Source organism: Parasteatoda tepidariorum, chromosome 9 (genome assembly GCF_043381705.1).
Source record: "Parasteatoda tepidariorum isolate YZ-2023 chromosome 9, CAS_Ptep_4.0, whole genome shotgun sequence".
NCBI classification, from domain to species: Eukaryota; Metazoa; Arthropoda; class Arachnida; order Araneae; family Theridiidae; genus Parasteatoda; species Parasteatoda tepidariorum.
In genome coordinates, this window is record NC_092212.1 from 64,249,063 (window position 1) to 64,265,945 (window position 16,883).

The 16,883-nt window shown below is 32.8% G+C and overlaps 2 protein-coding genes across 6 annotated transcripts in view; both read left to right on the forward strand.

Moving 5' to 3' along the window:
• Positions 1-6,353, forward strand: part of LOC139426371 (uncharacterized) — a 59,644-nt gene extending 53,291 nt beyond the window's left edge. Inside the window, exon 3 of the mRNA XM_071185061.1 lies at positions 5,159-6,353. Coding sequence (XP_071041162.1) covers positions 5,159-5,914 — 756 coding nt within the window. The 3' untranslated portion in view covers positions 5,915-6,353. The remainder of the gene's footprint in view (positions 1-5,158) is intronic.
• Positions 6,354-7,514: 1,161 nt separating this feature from the next.
• Positions 7,515-16,883, forward strand: part of LOC107450690 (serine-rich adhesin for platelets) — a 54,888-nt gene continuing 45,519 nt past the window's right edge. The window contains exons 1-2 of one of the 5 annotated variants that reach the window (XM_071185058.1): positions 7,528-7,628; positions 9,158-9,291. In XM_071185058.1, coding sequence (XP_071041159.1) covers positions 9,203-9,291 — 89 coding nt within the window. In that variant the 5' untranslated portion in view covers positions 7,528-7,628; positions 9,158-9,202. Of the gene's footprint in view, positions 7,629-9,157; positions 9,292-14,569; positions 14,812-16,527; positions 16,761-16,883 lie in introns of those variants that run through there. The other 4 variants (XM_043050549.2, XM_016066584.3, XM_016066599.3 and 1 more) reach the window with 4 other exon arrangements.

The window sequence follows — 16,883 nt, forward strand, 5'->3', positions numbered from 1 at the left end:
GACACTTTGTTGTTTTGTATAAAGATGCATTAAAATAATTTTAAACGAATTTCATTGTTGTTTGAGGCAATTTACTTTTTTCAAGCATTTCAACTGAAAGCATTGGAATATCTGCAAGGATTAAAAAAATAATAATAATAATAACTTTTAGGTAGATGTTGGTTTGTTGTCGGCCTTCTGAGCCCAAGTCTGCGGGTTCGATTCCCGGCTCAGACACCAGATTTTCGGGATGCAGAAAATCCTCAGCGGCCATGTCGTATGATTATACGGCGCGTAAAAGATCCCTGGAGTGCCTTATTGGCTCTTGGCATTTCTGGCAAAATTAAATTCCTAGTGCACTTTAGCATCCAAATAGAGTCTCGGTGCTGCCATCTAGTGTTGCAGAAACTAGACGTCCAAATTAACATGGCCAACGGTATCTCACCCATTGTGGTGGTCCTGAAAGAGTGGATACCACTTCTGGAGAACCCACTAGGTCTGCTCATCGGGAAGACTGATTGAGCAGCTCATAGGAAATTTTAAAAAAACTTTTAGGTAGACTGAGTTAGATATAATTTTTTTTATATAAAAAAAAATCTTAATTAAAAATTTTTAGTTTTAGGTTTGCCAAGCCAGGAGCCCTAAAATTGCAAATTTAAAGTGAAGTTAAAAAAATATAAAAAAAAATTTACAAAAAAAGTACAGATTTAAGTTACAAACCCCAACAACAGATTTAATTTGGCCCCAGTTGGGCTCGAAATTGGCAGAATATGGGTTTTATATGACCATCAACCGAGGGACCAATATTAGGATGCCTAGATTTTTTAATATTGATCTTATATAGAGCCAATATCAGCCTATATATGGCCAACATAGGTCGTATAATATCTGAGAAAAACTAAGCATCCCTGTGGATGATCAAGAGACAAACGTCACACCCCGTTTTACAGGGAGGAAACATATCGTAATTTTGACCTTAACCCGAGCACGATCAATCAGAGATTCAGTACCCCAGAGGTAATGATTTGTTGTGGGAACTTGGAGGACTTTGTTAACCGACAGATTTAACGTGCACCATTCACCATTTTGTACACCAGGAGTCTTCGGCAGGCGGGGATCCTCTCAGGCATGGGCCTAATGCATTACTAGCCAGGCTATCACTGCCTCCATAAAGTGCTGTAATTTAATGTTGGTTAATTGAAATTTAACAAACAACATATGCATAATAAAAATTACAACAATGAAAATCAATAAAAAGTTAAAATATTTCATGTTGAATGCTTTGTAAAATTTTAAATCTATAAGAAATTAATTTAAATCGGTTATTTAAAAAATAATAATTGAAAAATCATCATTTTAATCAGGGGTTTCCAACTAAAATGGGGCCGCAATTAAAGACACCAGTCAAATGGCGGGCAGCAACTTTATCAAAATTTTATACACTCTTTTGCGTTTGAAGGAACATTAAATATTTTTATCAAGTTATACAAAACAAAAGTATTGAATTAAAAATTAAAATAAGAAGATTTTTACCTGAGAAATAAATTTTTTTTCACCGTTGGTGTGCTAAATAAATTTCACTGAAACTAAGAAATGAAGTTTTTTTTAAATGAAGAAAAGTACTTTAAACCCATATATAGATTTTTACGAAAATTGTCCGGAAAAAATAACAACTAATGTTCACGGGCCACCAAAGAAAGGCTCCCCGAGTCGGATGTGACCCGTGGGCCGCCAGTTGGTAACCACTGATTTAAATCAATGAATTTTGAGAGCAATGCACTTTCACTCAATTTCAATATACAGGCTGCTCAATTAAGCTTACATTTATTTTAGAATAAATAAATAACCTAGAATTATTAAACAATACGCAAATAAACCTATGATTATTTATACATTATGTAAGTTTAAATTTTTTTTTTACTTGATTCCCTACCCTACATCTATATGTAGTGCTAAAAACAAATTACCCTGAATAACTCTTGATTTAATGATCGGATTTTCATGTTCTGGGACTCAATCTCAATGGTTCGAGGGGGTGACCTCAAATATGCAAATTATTTAGTGGAGAAGATATTTTAAATTAACTTTATCAAAATAAATAAACCTTTTTTCCGACGGATTCGGATTTCTGACTCCCAAAATACAGAAAGGAAGCCGAAAAGTGGGAAATATGGTCTCCACAGTATGTGGGCCAAAGTTTGGACCCCATAATGCTAATTTTACTTTTTGCATATTTCATCATATTTTGAGAACTTTTTAAACGAATAGAAAATTTTTTACACACAGTTATAAAATTCATTTATCCAATGATGAATCCATGCAAAAATTAGCTTTTAACAATTGTTTATTATTTTAGTGAATATTTTTTATGTTATTAAATAACAGTCCAATACCTCAAAAACTTTATAAGCTGATCGAAATATATTTGCTCACAATTATAATCATTCGCTTAATTAAATATAATTCCAAATAATCAAAATTTTAATAATTTTATTTAATAATAGTTGCAAATATTTCGAAACTTAAGGTATAAAATTTTTTAAATAATTTTAAAGTATGTAATTTTACATGGAAAAATACAAAATTTGAGCGAAATCGGTCGACTTGTTCCTGAGAAATTAAATTTTAAATATACGACTTCATTGAACGACCGCTTTCGTGACCACACTATTAGGACCACATTTCCCAGAGATTTCGGCTACCCTCCCTCTATTATTTTTAAGGAAAGGAATCCAAATCCAGCAATTTTTTGTCTACATTTTTGTGTCTGATTTCGTAACTTAAAATATCACCTGCAAAAATCAATTAACATGTTTGTGGTCACCCTCGTGAAACATTAACTTTAAATCCTAGTAAGTGAAATTCTGACCATATTGTAGAATATTTTTTACAGTGTATTTCCATAAATTTTGGTAAGGAAACAAATTATATTAGACTCAAATAATAAGTTATATGCCATGAAGCTGTCCGAAAGGTTACTGAAATCAAATTCCTCATCTTTCGAACAATTTATTATCGTAGTTAAAAACTTTGTTCACTGAAGGAAAATAAAATTATATTTTTACATGAACAATCGCTTTGTAAAGATATACAAGTAGAAGAAAAAACATTTTAAAAAAAAACATAACATTAAGTGATAAAATTGTAATGAAAAATTGATGTTGAGTCTCATGATGACACGTAAATTATGGATATTTTCTTAATTTCTTTCATACATTATTTCATTTATTTTCATTTATTAATTTCTTTTTGATGAAAAACTACATTCTGTTATTTTGGTCTAAATGTTTGAGGGCTACGGTATGAAATTCCAGGTTGTATAATTGTGACTGAATAAGAATTTATAAAATGTATGTATGTATCTATTGGATTAAGGTCAGGTCACTGGAATGTTCCTCGACGATTCGACACTTATGATATGGTGCATTGTCCTGTTGGTAAACACCATCCCCCGCAGGAAAAACTGCTGCCATGGATGGGGGAACCTGGTCTGCAACTATGTCCAAGTAGCTTACAGACGTCAGGGATTGTTCTATGAGGATTATGGGACCTAATGTGCCCCAGGAAAACCTGGGCGAGTCTATTGTTATAGATGGAGGGTGATCATAATGTAATGGCTCTTTCGTGTATAGTCTATGTGCATTAAACATTTTATATAGAGTCACGGTGGCTCAGGGAATGGAACGTCCGCCTCCTAATGATGTGACCCAGGTTCAGATCCAAACAATGGGGGGTAGACATGAAGTCTGCTCCTGTTAGCTAAATGATAACAACTAAATGTACAAACAATATTAATCGTAAACCTAAAAATGGGTTGGTTGTTCGACGCTGATTATAAAATTAAATAAATAACATTTTTCATCAATGTGAAAATCTCCATGAATCTATCGACATTTGTTATTAAGCTTCTCATTGACCGTTAATTTTCTGGAAAATCCTTTAAGAATATTTGTTTACTAGCAATTTTTTAGACGTATTTTTAAAGTATGGCTTTTTTTGTAATCATATAACAAATGTGTTGGGGAGGAAAACTAATCCAAACGTTTATAATTTATTTTATTAGCATGTAATTTTATTTTATTTTTAAAGTTAAAATTTAAATCAAATATTTTTTTTAAAAATATTCTTTATGAATTTCTTAATGAATTTAGTATTCTTTATAAATTTCTTAATGAATTTAATATTCTTTATGAATTTCTTAATGAATTTAATATTCTTTATGAATTTTTTAATGAATTTAATATTCTTTATGAATTTCTTAATGAATTTAATATTCTTCATGAATTTAATATACTTTATGAATTATATTATTCATGAATTTCTTGATAAAATCAAAATCGTTTATGTAATTTAAAAATAAATAATTCAAAGATGTAAAAACTAATATTGTAATAATTTTCCAAGAAAATAAAAGCTCCGGGCTAGTTCTGAAATTATTTATTTATTTTCAATAACAGAGCACAGAAAACAGTTACAAATTATCAAACACAAATTAACAACGAAACTCACAAAACACTAAAACGGAGATATTATTTAGGAGATGTTCTCCCATCGGTTGCGATAGTTCAACTCATTCGTTACTGTTCCCGCCACAAGATGGCGTGATGGATATTCTAAAGTAGTTCTGTTAGCCAGAATTTGTAACCATTTTCCAAGAAAATTAAAACACCTTACAAATTATCAAACACAAATTAACAACGAAACTCACAAAACACTAAAACGGAGATATTATTTAGGAGATGTTCTCCCATCGGTTGCTGTAGTTCAACTCATTCGTTACTGTTCCCGCCACAAGATGGCGTGGTGGCAATTCTAAAGTAGTTTTGTTACAATATAATCTAAACATATTTATAAGATGTTAATAGTCAGTTGTCGGTCAAGAGGATCACGGAGATTAATGCGAGTAATTTTGACATAAGCAGTTTATATTTCACACAGTAAAATACGAAAATTTATTTATTGCGAACTTAAATTATCAAACCGGTTTCGATTGGAGTACGTCCAGTTACCTAAACTAGTGCAAAAAAGTCGGAGATCTCGTAAACTAGACTCAAAGCGTTGTGGTTGGACACTGTCAGATCACTTTTAGATGAATTTCAGAAAAAAAGGTGTAACGCTGTATCGCTTATATTAATCCAGCAAAATTTTGATTAAATATTTATTTTTACTTTAATTTCAGGCAAATATTTCTGGACCTTACAGTTCTGGAGCAAAACTAAAAAATGTAGATGCAAATAAACCATCTACTAGTACTCGACAGGAATTGCTACCTGATGTTGGAGTCTTCCAGGGTCTTCCTGACATGTCCCCTCCAAATGCTGAGCTTGTATACAACCCTAATATCATCATTAAACAAGAGATAATCGAAACAGAGGTGGACCCATCTAACATTTTAGATGTTTCTACATTTGATATTGACCCATCAGAAAATCCATTTGCAGATGCGTCAAACATGCCATCAGAAAATCTAATTAGTCCAAACGTTGCTTTCTCAGAACCATTAAGCACCAGTGAAAATATGACTGGCAAAAGTCAAAGTGAAGTCGAAGTCACATCTCCAATCACGTCTGTCGGTTTAGAATGCAACTCAGTAACTCCTGTTAAATCGTCTAAACGTTATAACGAGACAGATTTAAGGAAAGTATTTGTAAAAAAGAATACCGAAACATCGCCGAGTTCTTCAGGAAGCTCTTCGGAAGATGAAGATAAGAGTCATTCCAGAAGAGACAAATTTGATGCTTACGCTGAGTTTATAGCTTCGAAATTAAGAGATCTAGATCCTAGATCGTGTGCCTTTGTTCAAACAGCCATAGCGGATCTCATTTTTGAAGCTGAATTGGGTAGATTTTTGAGCGAAGGAGATAAAAGTATTTTTGCCGACAAAACGCAAGAACTTTTAAAACATATGCCACCACCTCGTGAAAATGAATCATAGCCATCTATTTTATTGAATTAGTGCGAAATTGTTTATCGAAGTTCCATAAAAAAAAAGTTTTTTTATTAGCTCATTTAGGATTTTGTGATTGATTCGTCAGTAATTAATTACCAAAACATACTCTGAGTTTTCTTACAAAGAACTTACAACTCCTATAGTATGCATACCGTATTTTTGTAAGTAAATATATCGTGACTGAAGTTTGTTTAAGATTAAGTTTTATTGTGGACTAGAATCGTATAAATAATCACTCTGCTGTCGCGGTAAATAACCGACGTTTATGATGCTGACACGATTATATTTATTACTAATTTACGTCAAAGTCCTATCATAGTGTGAATATCCATAGTTCTTACATGATATTATTGTATAGATTTTGTGTTACGCACAGTTTTGAAATTTTGCTGGGATGAATTTACATTAAAATTGTTCTTCAAGTAAGTGTTGTCTATGTTATGTGTATACATAAAAAGTAGTAGTTATTTTATTTACGTCGCCTTAGAGATGCACTATGGGCTATTGGTGACGGTCTGGGAAACATCCCTGAAGATGATCAATTTTTATCTCCTGCAGGGGGGATGGCTCCCCTGCTTTGGTAGCCCGACGATTTACGCGCGAAGTTGAGCATTTTACGGTAGAACAGTTTAACAAGGACCGATATCGCAAACTCTCGGTCTCTACGCAGACAAATCAAAGGTCTCACCGCCCAGCCGCTTACTGGCCACAGCCAGTGATGCTTGCCTTCGGTGTTCTACTGAGAACCGTGTCTTTACTATTAGTTCATTACGAGACAGTATACATAAAAATCAAAACCTTCACTCAATCATTAACTCACTGATTTCTCACTAGTTCTCAATAATTTTAATTTCTCATAAAAATAAAATTTGGAATACGCGTTTTTAATGTGATAAATATGCAACTTGGTGCGGTGTAAATTAAGTACTACTTCTACTAGAGACTATTCGGTACTCTGATCCAGTTTATCGATTGTTTCCACTACAGAATCTTCGGTACTCGAACCTTGTTTCGTCCCGCGGTGGACTGATCGTTAAGACACAGTTTCCAGCAGATCACAGAAGTCAAACATCACTGGCTGTGGTCAGTGCGCAGGTGGGTGACCACTTGGATCAGTGTGTGTGGGGATCGAGAGTGTGCGGTATGGGTCCTCGTTAAACTCCTCTACCGTAAAGTGCTCGACTTCGCGCGCAGATCGTCGGGCTATCGTCCGTGGGGTGCCATCTCCTCTGCAGAGAATCAAAATTGTAACTGACATGTCATCGGATCCTCCTCAGGGATGTTTTTCAGACCGTCGACTATAGCCCATTGGGCAGCTCTAATGCGACGTAAATGAACTACAACAACGAACCTTGTTCCTCCACAAGGTTTAACACAAGATTCTACAAAATGAAATCTAAGGATAGGATTCTGTAGTTTGCTCTAGTAGTTTATTTTCTTTAATTGAAGACTAATTTTTGTTAAATCTATTTTAATTAAATTTCATGAGAACTGGGAAAATTAATTTTAATCACATGACTCAAATTTTTTCTGCTGTTCTAAAACGTGAGGAACGGATTTCCAAGCTATAGAAATTACTCCCAACACCAGAGGACGTGAAAGACCTCTTTAACTGTAATTAAGGCTGTTTTTATAAGACTCTGTCATCCTATGAAATAAAGAGTTTTTGTGAAAATATGCTATTTTCATAACTGCTGTAGTAAGTTTGCAACACTTTTTTATAATTTAGTTTAAATTTAACCTTACCGTTAGCTAAAGCCCTCGGTGAAAATATCTTAAGGTTTAGGGGAATTGAAAAGCGTTTGTAATTAAATTTTTTAACATTTAAAAACTTTTTTTTTAATGGCGAAATTTTTTTAAACTAACTGCGGAAAAAACAAAGGTTATCTTCAAGATTCTAAAAACAGACAGATGTTTTCTATATAACTACCTTTCAAAAACTGCTGAGTGCAGAATTATATTGGTATAATTTTGTCAAGAAAAATTTATAGTTAATCTAAAATACCGCTCGTTTTATGTGTCAAATTGCGTTTGGTTTTTTTGCAGGTATCGAAAATGTACCCTCTCTATCTTGAATTTTAGGTCAAATTTTTAATTTATGTTTTCTTGATATTTGTTTGTCCTTAAAAAAGCTTTTAATGATATAGCATTATTCGACAGCACAATACCTTTCAAAAGAGGTTGGAAAAAAACCGGGGTTAGATTAGAAAAAATAGAGCTGGATAATTTTTTGAATTTCCATGAATTTTTCCTTAAAACTTTAATGCAATGAAATGAGGCGATTTGTGGTTTTGAATCAGCAATTTAAAACAACGCGTTTATCTAGATTTTTAGAGTTTTTGAAGTCTACTTTTATTACAGTTTTAAATTGATGAAAACTGATTTGATTGACGCTAAAAAATCCCTTTAACGTTGATGGCATAAGCAAAAATACCTTTCAAAACTCTAAAAACTATTAGCTATTTAACAAACTATCATAAACTGTTGATAGCAGAATTTGTATTGTCATAATTTTGTCAGAAAAAAAAATCAGCAAAGAATATATATTTTGGGTTCTAAAATATTTTAATTCTAGGTAAATAATAATGAAAAACATAAAATAATAAATATATTAATATATACATATACAGTACCTATGTGAATTATCAAACGCACTATAAGATTCCATGTAAAATCTTACTTATTAGGTGATATTATATAGTTTATTATTTTTAGTGATCTGAATTTGGATTGAACTTGTTTACGTTCGTGTATTAATTGGTTCATATTGTAATACAATATGTTAAAAATAAAATGAAAAAATAGGAAGTGTATGAAAAATCTTCTTAATAAGAACCCATTACACGTATGTTTAAATATAAAAGTATTGCATACTCGTGTTAAACATGTAAATATTTAAAAAAAAAAAAAAAAAAACGCAGTACGTCTAATAATTTGGTCTAATTTATATAATATATTGTCTAATTTATACAATATATCGTCTAATTTAACTAGTTGACACAAAACAATAAATCCATATAGTATCACCTGATAAATAAAATTTTACATAGAATCTTATATTGCGCTTAATAATTTAACCAGGGACTATATATATATGTAAATAGACTCAAAAATTTCTCTCCTCCTTTGCGTCAAAATTACCCAGAATGCACCGCAGGGGATGAAAACCAGTTTTCAATATGAAATATCTACGACCCTTTCTACTTGTTTTAAAATTTGCATTTGTAGCTCGTTTGTTGCAAGTTCCTTGCTTTTGCTCTTTTTAACTGTGAAATGGGACACTGTAAAAGCAAAAAACGGCTGTATTTGTCCAGTAAGCGAAAGAAAAAGAAAGGTGCCAATCTTATGGAATGGAGAAAAAAGTAATTTCTTTCCCCCAACTTTCTTTTGTTGTTAATTTTCTATTTAGTTTCTTTACGCCTCTATTTGATATTGTGTCTATATTATATTATTGACCATGTTTTAATTGGTTTCATGAAAAAGCGTCGGTTCAACAAATAAAAAAAAATATTAGTTTTATGTATTTTACAAAAAATATTTGTTTATTATTATTTTAATTTTAAATGTTCAATAAAATTGAACCAAAATTTTTTTTATTAGGAAATAGAATGATTTTATTTTATTTTATAACCGTCGTTGAACAGCCGACCCAATTCAAAGTGTTTACGACTACTAATGTTCAACTCCGTAGCCTTCTAATTTTGAACCCAATCCAGAAGACAAGGGAACTCCTGGATCGAGTATTGGGAGAAATTCGCCTTCGTGGAGGACTTTTTGATAGAGCTAACCCGCTTTTGCGTTACATGGAGAGGAAGACCACGAGAACCTCCCACGGTAAGCCTGGCGGCAAGGGGACTCTAACCCATGATCAGTGTACCACTGAGGATATTTCATGTCAGCACTGTGGTCGGTGCAAGCCGGATGCGGAATTCCTATCGACTGGGATTCGAACCCGGTTCGCTCCATTGGAAGGCGAATGCTCTATCTCCTGAGCCATTGGTGAAATGGATGCGTTGCGTTTGGCGAAAAGAGACTGTCAGATGGCGGAGCGATTAGGATACCTGACTGTGAAGCCAATGGTCGCGGATTCGAATCCCGCTAGGGACAAAAAATGATTTTCTCTCTGTTTATTATTATTATTATTATTATAATGGCGTTCAACTATCGACCTAATCCTGAGTATATAACTATTAAAGTATCTTGCTATTTAGAACCCAACTCAGAGGACAAGGGAACTCCTGGATTGAGCATAGGGACAAGCTAGCTGACGTGGAGGAATTTTTGATAGAACTAACATGCATTTGCGTTGTAGGTAGAGGAAAACCACTTAAACCTCTCACAGTTAGCCCGACGGCAAAGGGATTGTAATCCATGGTGCATCTACCACTGAGGATACTTTATTCGAGCAACTTTTGATGTGAGGCAGGAACGGAATTTCCATCAACCTACCAACGCTGAGTTTGGAACCTGGATAATTCCATTAGCAGGCGAACGCTTTATTCCCTGAGCTATCGCGACTCTCTCTGTCTGTGTGTGTTTAGTCTATTGTGTGACGTGTGAATGTGGCCCACCATATGAGCTGGCCTCTGTGGCTGTAACGTTAAATAAGCACCACTTCCACGACGAAGAGCGTAATTGTTCAGTGCTAGCCATTGCAAAATCAGAGGTATAAAATATAAAACATGCAATTACTTTAAATTATTCCTATTGAACTGTGCTGGCTCAAGGGATGGATGCATCTCAGTCAGGTGATCCCAGGTTCGAATCCCAGCGATGACTGGGAATGCGAATTCCGCACCCGGCTCGTACAAACCACAGAGCTGAGGTAAAATATCCTTAGTGGCATACGGATCATGGGTTAGTCTGTTTGTAGTCAGGCTAATCATGAGAGTTTTTCGTAGTTTCCCTGTTCAAGTAACGCAAATCGCGGTTAGTTCTGTCAAAAAGTCTTCCACGAACGCAAATTCCTCCCACTACTTGATCCAGGAGTTCTCGTCTTCTGGATTGGGTTCGAAATTACAAGGCTGCAGAGCGGAACATTAGTCGTCGTAAACTCAAAATTGGGTCGGCTGTTCAACGACGGGTATAAAATGAAAACAAAATGGTTGTAAAATGTGTTAATATTCACTTGGTGACTTTTTGAGTATTAACGACGCTTCGGCAATGTATAGATTTGTTATTAAGCAAAGTCAACCTACTAATCGTTTAAGATAGAGCGCAATAAGAAAGAAGAAGGGAGAAAAAAAGCACCACAGTTAAAAGAATGGAGGAAAGAGCAATTTTTTATTTTATAAATTTAAAACTGTTCATTTCGAAGTTTTAAGTTTTTCCAATTTCCAACGCAATAGTTTGAAAATTTGACAGCGTGATTTGATACAAAAAATAGTTTTATTTCGTTGAAGAGTGTAATTATTACTTTTGAAATGTTAAGCTTCGTGTTCTAATGATTTCTAAATGATTTCTGATGGAAAAAAAAAACAGATTTTTAAAGCACATTCGATGTTTAATATTTCTTATTCCATTAAGTTAAAATTTATAGTAAAGGAAAAAAAAAGATTTCAGACGCGGGTAGAGAAAACTATGAAGTATAAAATGCGGAAAGAATTGAAATTTAAATTCGATTCTAGATTAATATATTCAAAGATTTATTTGACCCACTTTTAACTACATGAGAAACGCCATATTGTTTACTCCGTTCAAAACAAAGTTTGGAACGAGGAGAGCTAGTGACGTCGTTGATGACGTAGGACTAACCCTGTAGAGCGAGAACTCTTCCGCAGAAAAAGCATTGGCTGCAGTCACAGAGAAGGGAAACTGTGGAATCTAATAATTGCTGCGACGTTTACAAGGCCACCTCCGTAAATGATAGATTTACTACTGAATCAGAGGCCTATGATTATTAAAATTTGTTGATTAGTTAGATTAATTGTTAGTAATTAATTAAAATGATGGTGAGAAGAAAAGGATAACACAAATAAGGGACAGCACAAACATATAAAAACATAAACAAAAAGTACATTAGTGGATTAGGAATTAATTATTATTTTTTATTTATTTTATTTTATACTAGCCCCCTAAGGCGGTCAGCTGTCCGCCTCGCTAAAGGTTTTCACAAATAAAGTTTTTTAAAACATAGCAGGAAATCTGAAGATTAGTGGACAATTAAAGTCCTGCAATTTTGTCTTCATATCCAGATGAACAGCGACAAATATATCAAAGCGAAGCGTTCTATTTACGTATCGAATATGTTGCCACATTTTTAATACAAAAGTTAAACTTTTCTCCACTTTGATAAATGTAAACTAATGCGAACCTTAAAATTAAATTATTAATTCCTTCGTATATTATTGGTTTAAGTTGTCGAAAATTAATATTTCAGTTGTAAGGTTCGCATTAGCATACATTTATAAGAGTAGAGAAAAGTATATGCATTTTTTAATAGTTTTTTGACTAGGCTCTTTGAAGACGAAAAAGCATAGATTTTCTTACAAAATGACTGTTAACTAAAAAAACTAATCCAAATTTTTGGAAAAGAAAAAAAATACTTCTTCATTATGTTAAAACACAATTATGTGCCGAGTTTCGTGCCTGGACGAGGCTTCTGGGGCGATATATTGTGATTACAGACAAACGGACGCACACACAGCCGCGTTTATTATTATGTATAGATAATTAATTAAAATATTTAATAACAAAATTAGTTGATTGATTAAAAGGTGTTAGGTTGTAAAGTTTGTAATCTGTGTGGTCCGCTGTAAATTCCGCAAGGGAGGCCATCCCTAGAACAGAAAAAGTCCTTTGCCTAGAAGGTGGCAAAGGAGGGGGTGTCGTTCTGGGGGGATATGAGAGAGGAAGAAAAAAAAGTTGAAATTTTATTTTTGGCTTTTTTTTTTTTTTTTTTCGTTGGGGTTGGGGTGGGGGAGAGGCATGACTGCACTGAATTAATGTTTTACTTTCCTAGAACGGAACATTTCTTCTTGGGGGATGAGAAGACTTTATTTATTTATTTTTTCTTCTTGGTTGGTTCTCAATGATTTTTTGATTAAAGGTTTTCCGGTTGGTTCTGGGTTCAGCTATATTGGCAGCTTTGGGAAAGGCAGGATACATGCCTTGAGGAACAGTAAGTTATTTTGAAACTCAAAATAGCTAAGCGAATTTTTGTAATTGGATGTCATAAACTATGAAAATTTTGCTAATGAAATGTATATTGAAAGTTATGGCGGAATGAAGAAAAGGCTCTTTTTATTTAAGCTTGTACACGAATATTTTTTTCGATGTTTATAAATAGAAGCCGCTTACACTATTTTACTATATTATTCATTATCTACGAATTTATTCAAATTGATTTGTGAGTTTAAGCATTGTTCCAGTATTCGAAACCATTTGGAGCTTAGTATATTATAAACAACTATTTAAGTATGAAGAATAGCAATAGTAGATATAGAAAAAACATGCCAGTTAGAGAGTTAAGATTGTCTGCCAAGAGGAAAAAAACATAGGAGAAAAATTTAATGAATGGCGTGCTAAGTAAGTTTTTGAGTGTGTAAGTTATTATAGTCTGAATAAGTCAATGAGAAGAAATTAGTAAAATTGTGGGTTGCAATAACTATTTGTATTTCATTATTACAACTGTATACTTCTTCAATTTGAGAGGTTCAGTCCCTTTAACCCCTTAACGATCAATTAATTTTCAAGAAAGTTGTCATAAAAGTGCCTATTTCTTGACATCTAGTTTAAAATAAGCTAATTATTTACAATTACCTTAAAAATATCCTGGTACTGCCATCTGGTGCGTAAAATGAGAAGTAAAATGTTTTCCGGGCAAAAGAAGAGAATTAGTTTTATTCTTATTGGCGGGTTACTACTCAACACTCCAGCCCGGAAATATCACGGGAACGAGAAATAGAGGGCGAAACCTCACCCCGTCACTTTTACGGGAGCAAGAAGGAAGGGGTTAAAGTACTTTACTTTTCAGCAATTGAAACTTATCAGCAAAATTTACTGCAGGTTTGTCCAAACTCATTTTTTCAATACTTTTAAGCTTTAAATTAATTATGAAGATCAAAAAGAATTTGTGATGAAAAAGTTTCTCTCGCTGTGTAGCGTCTCTTGGATTTTATTTCAAGGATGTTGGCACCGTTGCCAGATTGAATCGTCGTCTCAAAGTTATTCTATGGGAGAACATAATCCCTTTATCTCAATAATTTACAACCTGACAGCTCAATGCTTAATATTAAAGAATAGATCTCATTTAAACAAACATATCTAATGTAACAAATTATTTTAAAATTCTATTAATAATTTTTAAAACGAGTTTGAATGTGATTTTAGAATAATTTTCAAGCGTTTTTCACGAAATTACTTTTTTAGTTAAATTCGCGAAATTTTTTAAAAAAAAAAAAAACATATAAGTGCGTAGTTTAAACCTAATTTCAGCAATATGAAATTATAAACTAGGAACTATTGCTAAAAAATGATTTTTTTCCCGGGTATGAAACATTTTTCTATTCTGAAATCGTTCTTTAGTTCCTCCTTTTCTCTCCAGGAGGCTATCACTCAACCATGAAGAAATCCCTCAGGCATGAAAAAGGGGACTTTCATGGTTGTCGTTGGTTGTCGTAAATAAACCTGTGATCTTTTTCGTAATGGTGGATTTCAATGGTCGCCAACATAGTTAGTCCTTGGTCGCCAAGAAACAAACATTCACAAGAATGCTTGTTTGAATGTTGTCAATGGCTGTAAATTGTCTTTGTCATCTCTTGGTCAGACGTTTTAGAAATGAATAGATTTGTTATAAGGCAGGGTAAACCTACTACTCGTTTAAAATTGAGCGCAAGAAGAAAAAAAAGAAAAGCACCATGGCTACAAGATTGGAGAAAAGGGTAAGCTTTTAATTTTATAAAATTAAAAAGGTGCACTAGGGACTTATATTATTCCAATTTATAACTATTCTATTATATATGTATAATCGTATTCTATTTAGTAATTTTTAAAGTTCTTTATCTGTTAATAATTATGTTTCCGAAAAGTTTCATTTTTTTTTTCTTACTTTTTAAAATAATACTTGGATTGGAGTGAAATTATTCTATTGCTTCAATTCATAATTTGTCTTTGATGACAAGAAAATGAGGAAAAAAATATTTTGAGTATTTTTTTTATATCCTCATAAGTTCTGAACGTGTACGCGTGTACATTTAAATGATATATTTTATTTGATTTTTATATTGATCACAGTATTACATAGTTTATTTTATTTGTATTGCTTACAATAAATTTAAAATGTAATAATTTATCATTGTTTTATTATTAAGTATATATTAAATTAGCATTAATGCTCACATCTGTTCTCAATATTTTTGAGTAAATAGTATAACTTCGCTACCTTTAAAATTTTACAAATTTTCGAAGATTTTTTAGTGGCTTAATTTTTTTTTTTTTTTTTTTTTTTTTTTTTTTTTTGTTATGCGAATAATATGCTATTTTCGTTGCTGATCTGACCTTACAACAGTTATTCATGACTGTTAGCCTATTTTTAGTCAGCGCCTTCTATATTTATTCTGAAAATGGCGAAAGGAGATAAGCCACCATTCTGTGAAAAATGAAAAGCGTATGTGGTTTCATTTTTTAATATTTAAAAATTTGGGGCCGGGATAGCCTGGTCGGTAGGGCAGGTGGGCCCATGTCTAATAGTTCGTGGGTTCGATCCCCGCCGGCCGAAGACTCCCTGTGTAGTAAATTGTGACTGATGCATGTTAAATCTATCGAGTGGCAAAGTCCTCCATGTTCCCATAACAAATCAATACCTCTCGGGGTACTGGTCCAGGAGTTTCCTTGTCTTCTGGAATGGGTTCAAAATTACAAGACTACGGAGTTGAACATTAGTAGTCGTAGACCCAAAATTGGGTCGGCTGTTCAACGAGGGATATAAAATAAAAATAAAATATTCAAAAATTTACTGTGATGAGTTATCTGGGCTCATAAAAATTCGCAAAAAATTGGGAAATGCATTGATTTTGATAACTTTCATGTAGGTGAAAAAATGTCGCCATATTGATAATTTGTAAAAACCTTTAATAAATTGTTTTAGCTAGCAAATATTTTTTGATTAATAAGTTGGTGCGAATTGTATAATTGAAATATATAATGGTTTTATTAGTTTTTTTTCTCTATAAATTGAACACAATATTTATTTTCAAATTGAATTTTAAAGAAAATTTAAATCACTAATATGAACATGAATAATCTTGTACAAAACTGACAAAGGATGGCAGATACAAGAAGCAACAAACGCTTATTCAAATTTTAGTTTAAAGCTTACATTTATTTAAATTCATTCAAATATTCATTAACTCATTCAAATATTCATATTTTAAGTTGAACGAATCCTTGGTGTCGCTGATATAAACATGAGCACACTTGCTCAATAATAACAATTTCAAACAATAACAATAAATAACAAATAATAACAATAAATATCAAATCATAATAACAATAAATAACAAATAATAGTTCAAACCACGGGTCAAACAGAAACAATAAACAAATCGCTCAGAGGCAGCTTACATCGTTCTCTAATGTAGAAATCAGTAACCAGAACTTGGGCGAGGTTGAATGGATGAGGCTGGTTGCTATGGTGATGTTGCTTTCTTTTGACCGGCCTTGAAAAGGAGATTACGTTGTTAAACTTCATAAAAACGGGCGCGTTTTAAATTTCTTTGATGTAAGAAGATTTATCCAGGATGCCTCGATTTAGAAAAAGAGAAAGTAATTTACATTTGTCTACACGTAGAGAGAAAAATAAAGGTCAAAATTTGAAAGCCTGAAAAGAAAGGTAAGGCTATTTTCATTTTTGTTTTTCAAAAATCCATTTCTTCTTAGAATGTATGTATGTTTTTGAAAATCCATTTCTTTTGTTGCTCAATTCTCTATGTGCGATAAAAGTCGTTTTTTTTTT